At 38.8% G+C, this 14,527-nt stretch overlaps 1 protein-coding gene across 3 annotated transcripts in view; it reads left to right on the top strand.

The window, feature by feature from the left end:
- LOC136885964 (zinc finger protein 2) overlaps positions 1 to 14,096 on the top strand; it is a 39,710-nt gene extending 25,614 nt beyond the window's left edge. For all 3 annotated transcript variants that reach the window (XM_067158669.2, XM_067158667.2, XM_067158668.2), the window contains 4 exons: positions 3,299 to 3,416; positions 4,873 to 5,052; positions 8,836 to 8,912; positions 13,084 to 14,096. In XM_067158669.2, coding sequence (XP_067014770.1) covers positions 3,299 to 3,416; positions 4,873 to 5,052; positions 8,836 to 8,912; positions 13,084 to 13,179 — 471 coding nt within the window. In that variant the 3' untranslated portion in view covers positions 13,180 to 14,096. The remainder of the gene's footprint in view (positions 1 to 3,298; positions 3,417 to 4,872; positions 5,053 to 8,835; positions 8,913 to 13,083) is intronic.
- Positions 14,097 to 14,527: the final 431 nt, after the last annotated feature.

Below are 14,527 nucleotides of genomic sequence, written 5' to 3'. Positions count from 1 at the left end.
AGGCAAGGACCATGAAGGGCGTGAAAATTAAGGACTCTCTAGGTCTCGAGTGCTCTAATACCATCGGGGTCGGAAAAGAACAAGAGTTGACCAAGGGAGGTTCGATAGGAGAGATTAAATAGTGGAGTCTGGCACAAGTAAGTGGAAGTAATGCCAGGACTCGGCTAAGGGCACTGTTGTTACCAATCCACGCTTCCAAATTCAGAGCCCCTAGGGCCCCTTTTAGTCACCTCTTACAACAGGCAGGGGATACCGTGGGTGTTATTCTGCCACCTCCACCCACGGGGAGATCACTCTGATTGACCACAATATTGGATAACTCTGCTAGTAACTATAGACTCTCAAGACAACCACTAGATATCATGAAGCTCGGCCTTCCAGCACTCTACCATAGCAAAAAACAAAAAAATGCCAAACAACACACAAATTCTACATTAGTCCAACAGTGGTGTGGCATCGCTCCCACATGACTGCTAATGGTAGTCCACTGGCTAGATGGCACATATCTCTCCTGATTGCTACATCAGTCCTCCAGAGTGTAAACGTTAGTATTAGGTGTATTGGAAAACTGTATAAAATAAAAACTGTGCATAATATAATTTCCTGTCTTTTATGTTTTATATATATTTATCATACAAGCAATAACGACAGTGATATTTGTGGTTAGGGACCTGGAAAAATGTCGAAAAACATATCCTCCCAGAAAAATTAATGGTCCAAGAATGCTCCCAGCTGGAACCTACTGACTGAAAGCAATCTCTGAACTGTACCAACAGTTGGAAATGGCCAACACTAGCATGCGACGTGGGCGACTGAAATTTTACGAGCACCTTCTGAGAATGGACAACAGCATGCTTATGGAGAAGATCTCACTCATCAACATATACAAGACTGAAAGCATGTGGCTCAATAAAGTAAAAAGAAAGAAGACTTAGCTTCTGCTGGGATTTCTGATACTAATGTCCCAGACCACCCCAGATTTTTTAATCTCGTGGTCTCCTCTAACGAAGGTTGTTAAATTCATTCATTCATTATTTATTTACCATAAACCTTTACAGTATCTATGGAAGGCCAGGGGAAAAGGACAAGCCCCCTACACGTAGTGCCCCCTGACCTTTGAAATAATTACCTAAATCCTAAAGTAAAACACAACCTCCTTCACAAGAAAGAAAGGAAAAACTAATAGCAGGGCTCAAGAGGTATTTTTTTTTTTTTGCTAGGGGCTTTACGTCGCACCGACACAGATAGGTCTTATGGCGACGATGGGATGGGAAAGGCCTAGGAGTTGGAAGGAAGCGGCCGTGGCCTTAATTAAGGTACAGCCCCAGCATTTGCCTGGTGTGAAAATGGGAAACCACGGAAAACCATCTTCAGGGCTGCCGATAGTGGGATTCGAACCTACTATCTCCCGGATGCAAGCACACAGCCGCGCGCCTCTACGCGCACGGCCAACTCGCCCGGTCAAGAGGTATTGGGAATGAGAGCGAGCATCCAAAAAGATCTAGTCATAAGCGCTTCCTAGTAAGCCTAAATCTCTAACAGTATATTATTCAGAAACTTCCAAAAAAATTCTGGAAAAATTAGTTTCTATCTTAGAAATATAGGCTAGGAAAAATGTATAAAATGCAATTTCCATTCTTTTATACCTTATACATTTTGACATAAATATGTCTTATGGCTGTATTAATAATGCTAATCACAAAGGAAAAAGGAAGCAGTCTAACCCTTCAGAAAATGAAGGTATCAACAAAAGAAAGGAAAGGACAATGAAGGGTATGAGAATGAAAGCCTCCCTAGGCCTCTCAAACCTAACACCATCCAGATCAAAAGAGTTCATCTAGGGAGTCAGATAGGAAAGATCGAGGAACATGGCATAAGTGAAAGAAATTCCAGATTCTGCTCAGGGAATTGTGCTCGCCCACCCGTGCTCCCTAACTGAGCGCCCCTGTCCCACTTTAAGATGCCTTTTAAGACAGGCAGGAGGTACCGCAGATGTACTCCACCACCACCATTCTCAGGATGTAAAAATGGAAGAAGACCGACGCTTCAAAGAAAGAGGCCATCAGATGGGAAAGGGAAGAGTGTGAAAATGAAAGATACCTGAGATCTTATAAACCTAATACTCTACTGCCAGGGTTAAAAAAGAACTAGAGATCACCAAAGCAGGTTGGATAGAGAAGAAAATGAAAAGGCTACCACAACGAAATTAAAGGAATGCAAGATTTGGTTCGGAACCCTGTATTCATCAACCCACTCTTCAAGGATAAGAGCCTCGAGGTGGGGGGGGGGGTTGTCCCTTTCTGTTGCCTGTTATGAGAGGCAGGTGATATCATGGATGTATTCTACCGCCCGTCCCAGCGACCAAACCCTTCAAAACAGAGGGTATCAGAAAAAAGAAAGGGAAGGGCGTGAAATTGAGTGACTCCCTAGGTCTTGCTATCCTGATATCATCGGGTCAGAAAAAAACCAACAGTTGATGAAGGAAGGTTGAAAGTGAGGATTGTGGTACAAGTAATGTGAAGCTATATCAAACTCAGCTAGGGGAGCCATTGTCATCAACCCATGGTTCCGAGTTGCAAGCCCCTACAGGTCCCCTTTACCCCTCCCCCCATGGCACTTAACGCTCTTGAAAGGGCTGTGGCCTGCCCAGCGACAAGTAATGTGAAGCTATATCAAACTCAGCTAGGGGAGCCATTGTCATCAACCCATGGTTCCGAGTTGAAAGCCCCTACAAGTCGCCTTTACCCCCCCCCCATGGCACTTAATGCCCTTGAAAGGGCTGTGGCCTGCTCAGCCCGAAGGCCTACAGATTACGAGGGGCCATGTGGTCAGCACGACGCATCCTCTCAGCCGTTATTCTGGGCTTTTGAGACTGGGGCCGCCATCTCACCATCAGATAGCTCCTACATTCTAATCACATAGGCTGTGTGGACCTTGAACCAGCCCTCAGGTCGAAAGAAAAATCCCTGACCTGGCCGGGAATCGAACCCGGGCCCTCTGGGCGAGAGGGAGGCCGGCAGAGGTTCCCTTTAAAAAGCATTTAAATACAGTCACAAGGTAGGCCTACTGTAATAAGTATGAGCCACTCTCTTGTGATTAGTAACAAAGGACATAAATACCGGTAGTTTCAGATTAGATTTTGTGTGTTTGTGGCCTTACTTAAATACAAACAGTTTGTTTCATCTTTCTAAGCTGCCACTTCTCTAAAAATATTTCACACTTATGCCTAAGTTTTAACTCCTATTTAGACTCATATTTGTTACTTAAATATGCCATGATTGTGTTCATTCTTCCCAAGGAATCTCCAAAAGGCAACCTGCAAACAAACACTGGGGTAAAGCAACATGTCTGCGAGTACTGTGGCAAGGCCTTTAAACATCCTTCACAACTCCGACTTCATACCCTCTGCCACACGGGTAAGTTTACGCTTACTCTCAAATTCAGAAGTATGGATACGCGAGTTTGGTTCACTTGTATTCTTTTTTTAATATTCAGTATTAATCCTAGTTACAGAATAATTATAACTGTATAACCTTAGTTTGCAGGAGGTACAAAGGTTTATGAAAATACTTTTATGAAAATAATAATTAGGGCATTCATTATTATATTAAGGACAACTTCACGTGAACTTGTAATGCTGTGGAACCCGTTTAATGTTAAATTGCTAACAACATGCTAAGCAATCACAATAGTAGTTTGTAATTCTGGAAACTCGTTAGGAACACTTAGGGCTATGATATGTTGAAATTTTATTATGATTATACAGTACGTTGTTATTCGAAGTTTGTTCATAGAAGGCCCAATATTATGTTCTTTTTTATTTCCCATTAGAATTTCTGAAGCAACGAACATGTCCAAGAATAGTGTATAAGCCCTACCATTCTTAAATGCAGACATATTTAGGTTCAGTTAGGTTTGAGATGGTTCCACCAGTGCATTTTTAAATAAGGCTTAAACTCGAGTATCCGTACATTTCATTACAACAGTATGTCGTCACACCGGTCAGTTTTGGTTGAATGGTGGTGGTGGTGATTATTGTTTTAAGAGGAAGTACAACTAGGCAACCATCCTCTATATAACACTAATCAGAGAGAAAAAATGGAAGGGGTCCGATACTTCGAAAAATGAAGGTATCGGCCAAAGAAAGACAAGGGCCACGAATGGCGTGAAAGTGAAAAACTCCCTAGCCCTTGCAAACCTAATAGCGCCGGGGTCGGAAACGAACAAGAGTTGACCAAGGAAGGTCGGATAGGATAGTTGAAAGTGAGGAGCCTGACACAAGTAAGTGGAAGCAATGTCAGGACTCGGCTAAGAGCCCCGTGGTCGCCAACCCACGCTCCAAAGTTCAGAGCTCCTGGGGCCTCTTTTAGTCGCCTCTTACGACAGGCAGAGGATACCGTTATTCTACCACCCCCACCCACAGGGGGTTTTGGTTGAATATCAGGATGTTTCAAATTTTAGAAAATAAAATAAAATAAAACTTTTTTTTTTTTTGCTAGGGGCTTTACGTTGCACCGACACAGATAGGTCTTATGGCGACGATGGGATAGGAAAGGACAAGGAGTTGGAAGGAAGCGGCCGTGGCCTTAATTAAGGTACAGCCCCAGCATATGCCTGGTGTGAAAACGGGAAACCACGGAAAACCATTTTCAGGGCTGCCGATAGTGGGATTCGAACCTACTATCTCCCGGATGCAAGCTCACAGCCGCGCGCCTCTACACGCACGGCCAACTCGCCCGGTAAATAAAACTTTGGGCTACTCTATAGCTTATAGAATATTTTGTAAAACTGTTGTAATAAACATTTTCACTTGCCCCTATTAATTTCTTATTGCAAATACTTCGCTTATACTTATCATTACTTTCCTTTTAGGTGAGACCGAGTTCATTTGCCAGTATTGCAGCAAGCCCTTTAACCGCCGGTCTCGTCTCACAGCTCATATAAGATTTATTCATGAAGGAGATGATCCATATCAGTGTGCACAGTGCAAGAGGGCTTTCTTTCGCAGAGAGGATCTTGTTCGTCATTTTATATCACATTCTGGAGTGAAAGGTATTCAAGAGTTATAATAATTTTGCATTCTTATTGAACTTTAATTCTTTGTATAATTACTGATCTTAACCTTAGCCAAGCATTATGCGTGTTTATCCAGAACTCATCTGCTTCCACAAGAGCAAAATACTTTTTTATCCAGAATTTAAAATTACTCGCTTTTGCGATCTTATAGTTCAGATTATGTTATTGATATGACCTGATAGATATCAGGAGCAAATACACAGGGCCCTTATTTAGGCTTAACACAGGGGTTTGGAATTTAAAAAAAACTAATGTTTTTCTGCTAAGCGCGATTTCCATGGTGATGTTCTTTTCAGAAAGTTTGGTGACATTGCAGATGTTTGTGTTTTAGCTGTTGTAGACTTTCTTTCCTGAAATTGAATTCAAAACTAGTCTAAAATAGAGTTATAATTACTAGATAGTGTTGATTAATACTCAAAAATGAGCGATAACGAGTGAAAAAGAAAAAAATTTAAATTGGTGCAGGTGAGTGTGGGACAGCATAAGTGACAGCACATTTTAAGTTAATCAGTACTTAGGTACTGCCGGTGAGATTAATCATTAGGATTTGACAGAAGGTCAATAATGCTGATGAGGAAAGCATGGAATCGTTTTAGGCCAACAAACAGTTCTAATTTACAACATAAATAAAATTTCAATTTGCTTCCCATTTCAACATATAATGATACTGTACTGTGCATAGGAATTAATTTTTCAGTTTCAATCTTTATACTGTAGAATTAGTGATAATGAATTATGAAGTAGTCAAGAAACTGAAATACAGCCAAGTTTTATGGATGTAAAATAAATAGTGTTTTGTGACGTTAGTCAAAACTACTTGTGACACTTTTGCATGAAAACAGGCAGTTGAGAATTTATTTCTTCCTGAATAAATGGATACCCACAATCTATTTTAATGAAATTAGGAATGAATGTTTTATTCATGCTTTATTACTTGTATATGTTAATAATAAAAATAAATTCATGAAAATTAATTATGCTCGCAACCAAAAATGTAATTCCACAAAAATTTCAAATTTTCTGGTACAGTTTCCAAGAAATTGTTAAAAGAAAATATGAACTCAAAGGTTAAAAGTAAAGCCAACTTTCTAACTGAAGTAGATTTAAATAGAGAAAATAATTATCTCAGCCATCAAAATTTTGAGCAATAAAAAAAATTAATATCATGGAAGCTTTTGGACCCAAGGACATAATTTTTTTATGTTTCAAATCTTATAAGGACCTCTAAAAATATATGGCACAAATCTCAGCTTTCAATGCCTGGATAGTTACTGAAAAATGTATCTAGGTTGACAAGGAATATAGTATCGAGAAAAATGTATTTCAAGGCCAAATTTAATATTAGAACATAACAACACGCAGTTTTTTAAAAGAAAAGTTTTACAACAAAAAGCACATAAAATAATAGAAATATCGATGGCCTAGATTGAATACCTCATATCTCAAAAAGTTCTTCCTATCCATTATTTCCCTAAAGACTCACACCTCCTAGCCACACATGAATATGCAGTCCATCAGAACAATGTTCATTGGATTTTCCTATGCTGATGCGTAAAGGAAAATGAACCTTATAAAATTTTACTGTAGGAGTCAGTAAATACGTCACGCAGACATACTTTCCTATAGTACGGGACGATAAGGTTTATTTTCCTTCACACGTCGGCATAGGAATAAAGAACACAACGAACATTGTTCTGATGGACTGCGTATTCATGTGTGGCTGGGAGGCGTAACCAGTCTTAAGGGAAGTAATGGATAGGAAGAACTTTGTGAGATACATGGTTTTCATTCTAGGCCATCGATATATTACATTTTGTTCAGAAAACTTAGGAGAATGTATTGGATTGAAATGACTGAAATTTAAAAAATCCTTTCATACTTTTGCTGGTGTGAAAATGGGAAACCATGTTATACCATCTTCGGGTCTGCCATTGGTGGGTTTCAAAATCATCACCTCATATGCAGGCTTACAGCTATATGACACATAGTACATAGCTAACTCAGAGAATAAAGTTAATACATTTCAGTTGGCTAGTTGTACTTCCCTTTAATAAGATAATCTACATTACTTATCTAATAATTAAAATTGCCTCAAAATGTTTTCAGAATTCTCCATACTGCATTTATGAAAATATTTCAGATATCAAAACATTACCCTCCTTTTTATCCAAGAACATGAATTTATACCACCTGAAGAAGTAGGGTAGCTGCAATTTTAGATCATGGATCTCAATCTCAGTGCTGACAAAGCCTGTTCTCAGCATATTTTTTCTAACTTTGCCAAGATGTGTATCTTTAAATTCAGAAGATGACTAACTGTGCAACCCAGCTGGTCAGAGTTGGGTGTCATTGATTGATGATTCAGTGTACATTTTATGAACATTCTCCACTACGTTGCTGAAAAAAGAAACAATAAAAGGCTTTGACCGTTTCAAGGCCAGTGTATTAGCTCAAGAAATGGAATACACACTATAGTTGAGAAAAATAAAAGATTCCTTTAGGCTCGTAAATATAACACTTTTGGAAAGCAAGATGAAGGGAGGAAGGAAGAAAGAAAGAAAGAAAGAAAGAAAGAACTAGAAATGATTAACCCATCGAGTACTAAAGAATGTGGATTTGCTCCTCCCAACTGTTGCTATAATTGCCAGGAGTGTGATTACCCTCTCCTTTATCAATAATAATGTAATACCAATACAGTTGTAGCACACTGGGACAAAACACTGGCAAAGAGGAATGAGTTAGCCGGAAAATTTATAATGTCCAATAACGGACCAACTATATTGATATTATAAATTTACTCATTCAGGACAAATATTTCAGGTTCCCTATGAGAATCAACTTCTATATCACATAATAATAATAATGTTTTATGTCCCACTAACTACTTTGATGGTTTTCAGAGACACCGATGTGCCGGAATTGTGTCCCAAGGAATTCTTTTACTTGCAAGTAAATCTACCAACATGGGGCTGACATATGTGAGCACTTTTCAAATACCACTGGACTGAGCCTGGATCAAACCTGCCAAATCGGGACCAGAAGGCCAGTGCCTCAACCGGCTTGGCTGAGCAACTCAGCCCCACTCCTCTTTATTCAGCTGTGCAATTTGGTCATAAAGCTGGTTGCATTCTTAGGATACCCACTGCAAACAGGCATGGCATTTAAAAAGTTTAAGGACCAAGCAAGTTAGCCATGTGGTTAGGGGCACACAGTTGTGAGCTTGCATTCAGGAGATAATGGATTCAAATCCATGGTCGGCAGCCCTAAAGATGGTTTTCCATTTCCATACCAGGCAAATGCTGGGGCTGTATTTTAATTAAGGCCACGGCCACTTCCTTCCCACTCCTAGCACTTTCCTATGCCATCATTGCCATAAGACCTATCTATGTTGGTGCAACATATAACTAATCGTAAAAAAAAAAGAAAGAAGGTTAAGAAACGTTTGTCTTGGTAAAGAAAAGTGAAAAGCTTTGTATGAGTAACTGGAAATAATGCCATTAACCTGAGGCAACTTTTCTGTCTCTAGCACATCTGAAATGGTGAGAATTCCAGGTATATCTAGCCTTATCACATTAAATGAAATATTTATTTCTATTCAATTAAAAATTAGGGCTCCTGAACTCTCAACATTGCAAAAATAATGAGTGACAGACATTCACTGCTTAAAACACTCATATATCCTCCTTTTTTATCTGTTTGAATTTCATACGACTATTGAATATGTCGTGCACCTTCTCATTCAAATTTTCTATGTTGTAGCTCACAAGTGCCCTACATGTCAGAAGGCATTTGGAACAAAGTCTACTTTAAGAATTCACCAGTTAACCCATAGAAAGGTGAGTAAAATGTCATAGAAAACATAACTACTTTTACTGGTATAATAGCAAACTTTTGGATGGAAAACATGTCTCATCACTTGATTACCGGACTGTCCTTCTCTCATATGGACCATTGTTATCATTGTTATTGTTGCATGCCAAAAGTAGTACCGCTGTGGTATGATTAGGAAGTGTGCCGACAACCAGCTAATTCCGTGGACTGTGAGCCTTCATTTTTATCACTGGTCTCCCAGAATCTACCGTATCAACAGCCTTGGATAAGGAGTCTTTAATTTTCACACCCTTTGTGATCCTTCCCTTTCTTTTGGTGATACGTGAATTCTTCGAAGTATTGGATCGCTTCCATTTACCCTTCTGATTGGTGCTCATAGATCGCAAGTGACGCTATGTGAACAGCATCTTTCGATCAAATTCTGTTTCAAGCTTGGGAAAGCATCTTCCAAAAATTATGAAATGCTAGGGAACAGACTGTGGGATATTTCCAAATATTTGAGAGGTTCTTCAGCTTAAAGGGCACAACATTAATTCATGATAAAGTCAACACTGGATGACCAGACTAAAAATTAACACAAGAAATGATCACAAAAATGTATCGGACAGTCATTGAGCCATCAATAAATTCTGTGCACCTGTGGAAATCAGTCGTGGAACCTGTCAAAAAATTCTAATGGAAGATATTCACATGCACTGTGTGTCATCAAATTTTGTGCCCAGACTCGTGAGTAATGAATAATACGAACAAAGTTTTGAAACTTGCTCGGACCTCAAAGAACAATCTTCCAATGTTATATTTTTCCCATATCATTACAAGTGATGAAACTCGGGTTTACATCTATGCTGCAAAACCAAGAGACATCCATTCACTGTAATAGTCTGGTGTCAACTCAACGAAAAAACCAAGAGAATTTCAAAGCAACACCAAGGGCATGTGTTCAATGGTGTCTTGATCAGAAAGGAAATGTCCAGAAGGAGTTTGTTCCATCTGGTCAAATAGCTAATGCTGCTTTCCATGGTGAAGTTAAGTTTCAAAATATCTGCAAGAAGGTATAAGGAGAAACTGACCTGATCAGTGGTGAAACAAGATAGAGGTCATTCACCAAGCCAGTGCACCTGCATATACTGCTCTTCTGAATCAATGGTTTTTGGCCAAGAATAACATGATCTTGATGCCCCATCCTCCCTGTCTTGCTCAACCTTGCACTCTGTGAGATTTAAGGTGATGATGGAAATTCAAATTGAATTCAGTCCATTTTGAACATGCTGCAAGAAAATGACTTTCTACAATGCTTCCAATTGTGGCACTATTGCTGGAATTGATGTCTAGTCTCAAAAGAGGACTAATTTAAAGGTGATGGGGCTAATAACGTTAAGGTACACAGTAAACCAGCAAGAAATCCAGGTTTTTAAATCACACAATCAATTCTTATAAAGGGTGGTCGGAAACAACGTAAACGGGATATATGAGGGTCAGAGGATTGGTCGTACTGATAAATAATTTGAAAAATGTAATTATATCTCGCACCATTGTCATCCTATAAGTTGCTGAATTTAGCCAATTAGATCACTTTGGATGCCCACTCTAAAAGTATTTTTGTATGTTGCTAAATCTTCAAATGTAGCTAAAGACTGGCTTGAGTACCTTGCCGAGAAATTGGCATCAAACACAAACATGCCTTGGGTTTCAGCCCGTGTAACCCTAGCGTATTTTGTATGGTGTGATCCTATCAGGTCAGAGGTTCATGTTCAAATCCCACCTATGTTGTTTTCATTGACTGGAGCTATCAAGCCAGACTTAAGCCTCATGTTAATTTAGCAACACCGTCTCTGGGGCTGAACCTTAATTAAGGCCACGGTCACTTCCTTTCAACTCCTAGGCCTCTCCTATCCCATCCTTGCCATAATACCTATCTGTGTCGGTGCGACATAAAGCCACTAGCAAAAAAAAATATTACCGACTTTTGCTTTGCTTTTGTTCAGGTTTTCAAATTTTCTTATACAGCACTTCTTGCAACCACTTACAGATACAGTATTCTTTGAATGATAGGAAATGTCTGTGTGTCTGTTAGGTCATCAGCCCAGAGGCTGGTTGGATCCTCAAATAGCACCACCAAAGGTTATGCGGTTATAAGGAAACCGAAAAAACCAATGGCAGCACCAAAATGAGGTGTACTAGGCAAGACGAGGAGTGAAGTAGTTTACCATTGCTTTCCTCACTGGGTCAGAAAGTGCTATTGCAGCACGACTGACCCTATGAGCAACACATTTCATAACACTCAGATGCACTAGCCGTGCTCCGAATGTCATTACTCATCACCACCCATACCCCAGCAGCTTCCATATTGTCACAGCCATGGATGAGACTGGAAATTTGGTGGAAGCTACACTTTACTCTGGCCTGTGCCAAGAGATGGATGCAAAAGTACTGTATCCATCAAGAAATGGCAGCAGGCAAATATTGTATGAACTTTGAATTGAAGTGAATTTCTTAGAGAAGGGAATGTTCCAATTGATGGACTATTCCACTCTTGTTACCTTATAGGAGCCACCTCTTGCCTGTGATGTATGAGCTTTCATCCGCCAGGATTGTTTTGTTTGTCACTTGAGAACTAAGCACAGGGTGAATTGCTTCATTGTAATCTACCCGTTTAACAGCATTAAACTGATCTTCTAGTGATACTACCACACATTTTCATTCCTTTCACTAACAGGCAACATATTCATTACGGTACTGACAAATCAAGCCATTATATAGCAGTTGGATAGCAGTTAGTGCCAACTGACTTGACCCGCAAAACAGTTTAGTTGTTGATACAAATTAGGAGAGAGCAGTTAGACTTGAGCCATGAAACAACTGACAACATTTGCAATTGATGAAATTTAATTATAGTTTCCTTCCAGAAACTTAATCACATGTTTTCCCTAGTGCACTATAACTGCATTTTCCTACAAAGGAGTAGTGTCTCAATGGCGCACTAGCCGACAGCGTCTTGGAAATGTGTAGCAATCTAACTGATGAGCCTACTGCTAGACTGGGGCGAAACGCTGGTAATTTCACAATTGAAAAGGCCTAAAGATGTTAAACGTTTTTAACATTTGCAGTCAATGAAATTAAATTATGGTTTCCTTCTGGGAACTGAATTTTTGAAACAACTGAATTGTTTGGCACTGATGGCAGCACAATTTTTAAAATTTCTTTTTAACAGGCTCGGATAACACAGAACCTCAGTTAGTCAGGACTTGGATAATCAACACTGTACTGTAATATTATTGGAGTTAAAGCTTCCACAGTCTGTTGAACTAAAGTTATGTTCTATGTGTACCACATTGTTGTGTGTTATGTACGGCACAGGTTGACGATATTTCAAATAGACTGCAGTACAGTGGACAAGGTATGCCAGAAATTAAACTGCAGGTGTCAACAATTAGAACAACATGTCAAAAGTTTGATTGACTTACTTAACTTGATTGGATTCCTGTCACTGTTGGATGGAACATAGGGTAAATACAAGAGTTGACTTGATTTCCTCATCCAGTTTGCTTCTGTATGTGTTTCTGTGAATGTGCAGGCAATTGCCGAATAGGCTACCTCTTATAACATCTAAACCTTTTTTTCCTGTTAGGATTCTGTCCCTTAGCCTTTAGAGAACTTCTTCCAAAGAAGCTTGTTTAAATGTTGTGCGATTTCCAGCTAAGACTTGTTCATGTTTTCTCATTTTCTTACGCAGCCCTTCTTGCAACCATTTACAGATACAGTATTCTTTGTACGATAGGAAATGTATGAACTTTGAAGTGAATTTCTTAGAGAAGGGAATGTTCCAATTGATGGACGATATCACTCTTATTTTTATATAAAGCTGTCAGTCCTTGCAGCAATGAGACTCATGTCTTCAGAACCACCTTTTGCATCGGATGTCCAGAACTATAATACAGATCTGCTTATTTACTAGGGTTTTTACAGTCGAGCCAAACTGTAAAGTATGATCGCTGACTCAACATTCATCTCTAAGCTAAATGCTTTTAAAACATCAGCAAATGCTGCCCAATCCAGACTAAGAATGTAATTGCAATGTTTGACACTGCTAAACTATTTTGTACTGCTATCAGATTTTAAAATCTAATTATCAAAGAGCTGTATTGTTATGATTATCTATCTTTCTTTACTTTATAGGAGCCACCTCTTGCCTGTGATGAATGTGGTCGAGCTTTCATCCGCCAAGATTGTTTTGTTCGTCACTTGAGAACTAAGCACAGGTTAAAGAAGTGAATAGAACCAGCCTCCCTGTTTCACAGATTACACCAATGGCATAAAATGCTACTATCGTCATTCAGGAAAATCGTACTTTTGTTCATGAACTATACCACCCTATGTGAGATTCCTTCAGATACTGGTATGAGTTTTAGTTGTATAATTTTCTCCTTTTAATTGCTTCCAAAGACTTCCAACTCACATTCATAAAAATAGCAAAAATGTTATTTCAGGCTTTAAATTTTATATTAATTAATAAAAGAGTGAAATGTTTTCAGTCAAAGATGCAATACCGTTCCTTAATTCACTAAGGGTGGATAAATATGATGTTTTCAGGTGAGGAAGCTAAACTACAGCTAGGCAAATATTGCATACTTTATTAAAACAGAGTAATCGCAATGCATATAAGAAATACAAGGTATATGTTTCTTTGTGTGATCCACGGTATTGAAAGCAAAAAAAGAAAACGTATATATATTTTTATAAAAATTGCAATGTGTGTGTAAGAAGGACGTGATAATATGTTTCTCTGAGTGACCCAACTGTTTGTTTTGAATTGAAAGAAATGTTAAGCAGAAATTTATATATTTGTAAAAAATTTGTTAAATAATACTGGAAACGAACCTAGCATGTTTTATGAATCTTCAATGGTAGATATCCTAATATCTCGCATTTTACCATAATACTGTAGCTACTATCGATCATGTTACTTTTGCTTGTTATCCTGTTCATTATCTCCAGGTCACTGCACCATTTCCTATGTTCAAACGTTTCTTGTGGTAGTTGCTATGAATTCACTGCAGGAGAGTGATTAAACCCATATACTTGCCAAAAATATTGGCAAGTCTTTTCACACAGCTCAAATGTCATGTGAAAATTCCAGATGTTTCCTACAAAGGTCAACTTCTTTGATGATTTTGTCAAAGCTAGTTTTATATTTGAAATACCAAGATTACTCTTCTCTCTGCTGCCTGCACTGCACAAAAAATTCTTAAAATAAACTTGTTCAGACTGGATGCAATACAATCTGACTTCTGCCACTATTAATGGTCTAAATTAAGGTATTCTTTGGACAACCCGACCCTTTGAATGTAGAATAAATAATTTTAATGGCTGTAATCTAACAAAGCAGGATGGTGGTCCATATGAAGCTAAAGAAAAGTAAATTATTTTGGTCGTTGCTGAAGTCCAACAAAGTAGGGCGGCAGTCCAGCTAGAGTTTAAGGAAAGCCACGAAAGAAATAATCTGTTGTACAGTCATTAGGATAAGCCTAGAGAGATCATATTATGATGTAGACATCTGCCATTGTACAAGCAGGTACCTTTGGATAATCCTTTAGAGCCTGATCAAAAAAATGTCATAATA

Source organism: Anabrus simplex, chromosome X (genome assembly GCF_040414725.1).
Source record: "Anabrus simplex isolate iqAnaSimp1 chromosome X, ASM4041472v1, whole genome shotgun sequence".
NCBI lineage: Eukaryota > Metazoa > Arthropoda > Insecta > Orthoptera > Tettigoniidae > Anabrus > Anabrus simplex.
The sequence above is the reverse complement of the archived record's forward strand: the minus strand, read 5'-3'. Positions and strand labels throughout refer to the sequence as shown.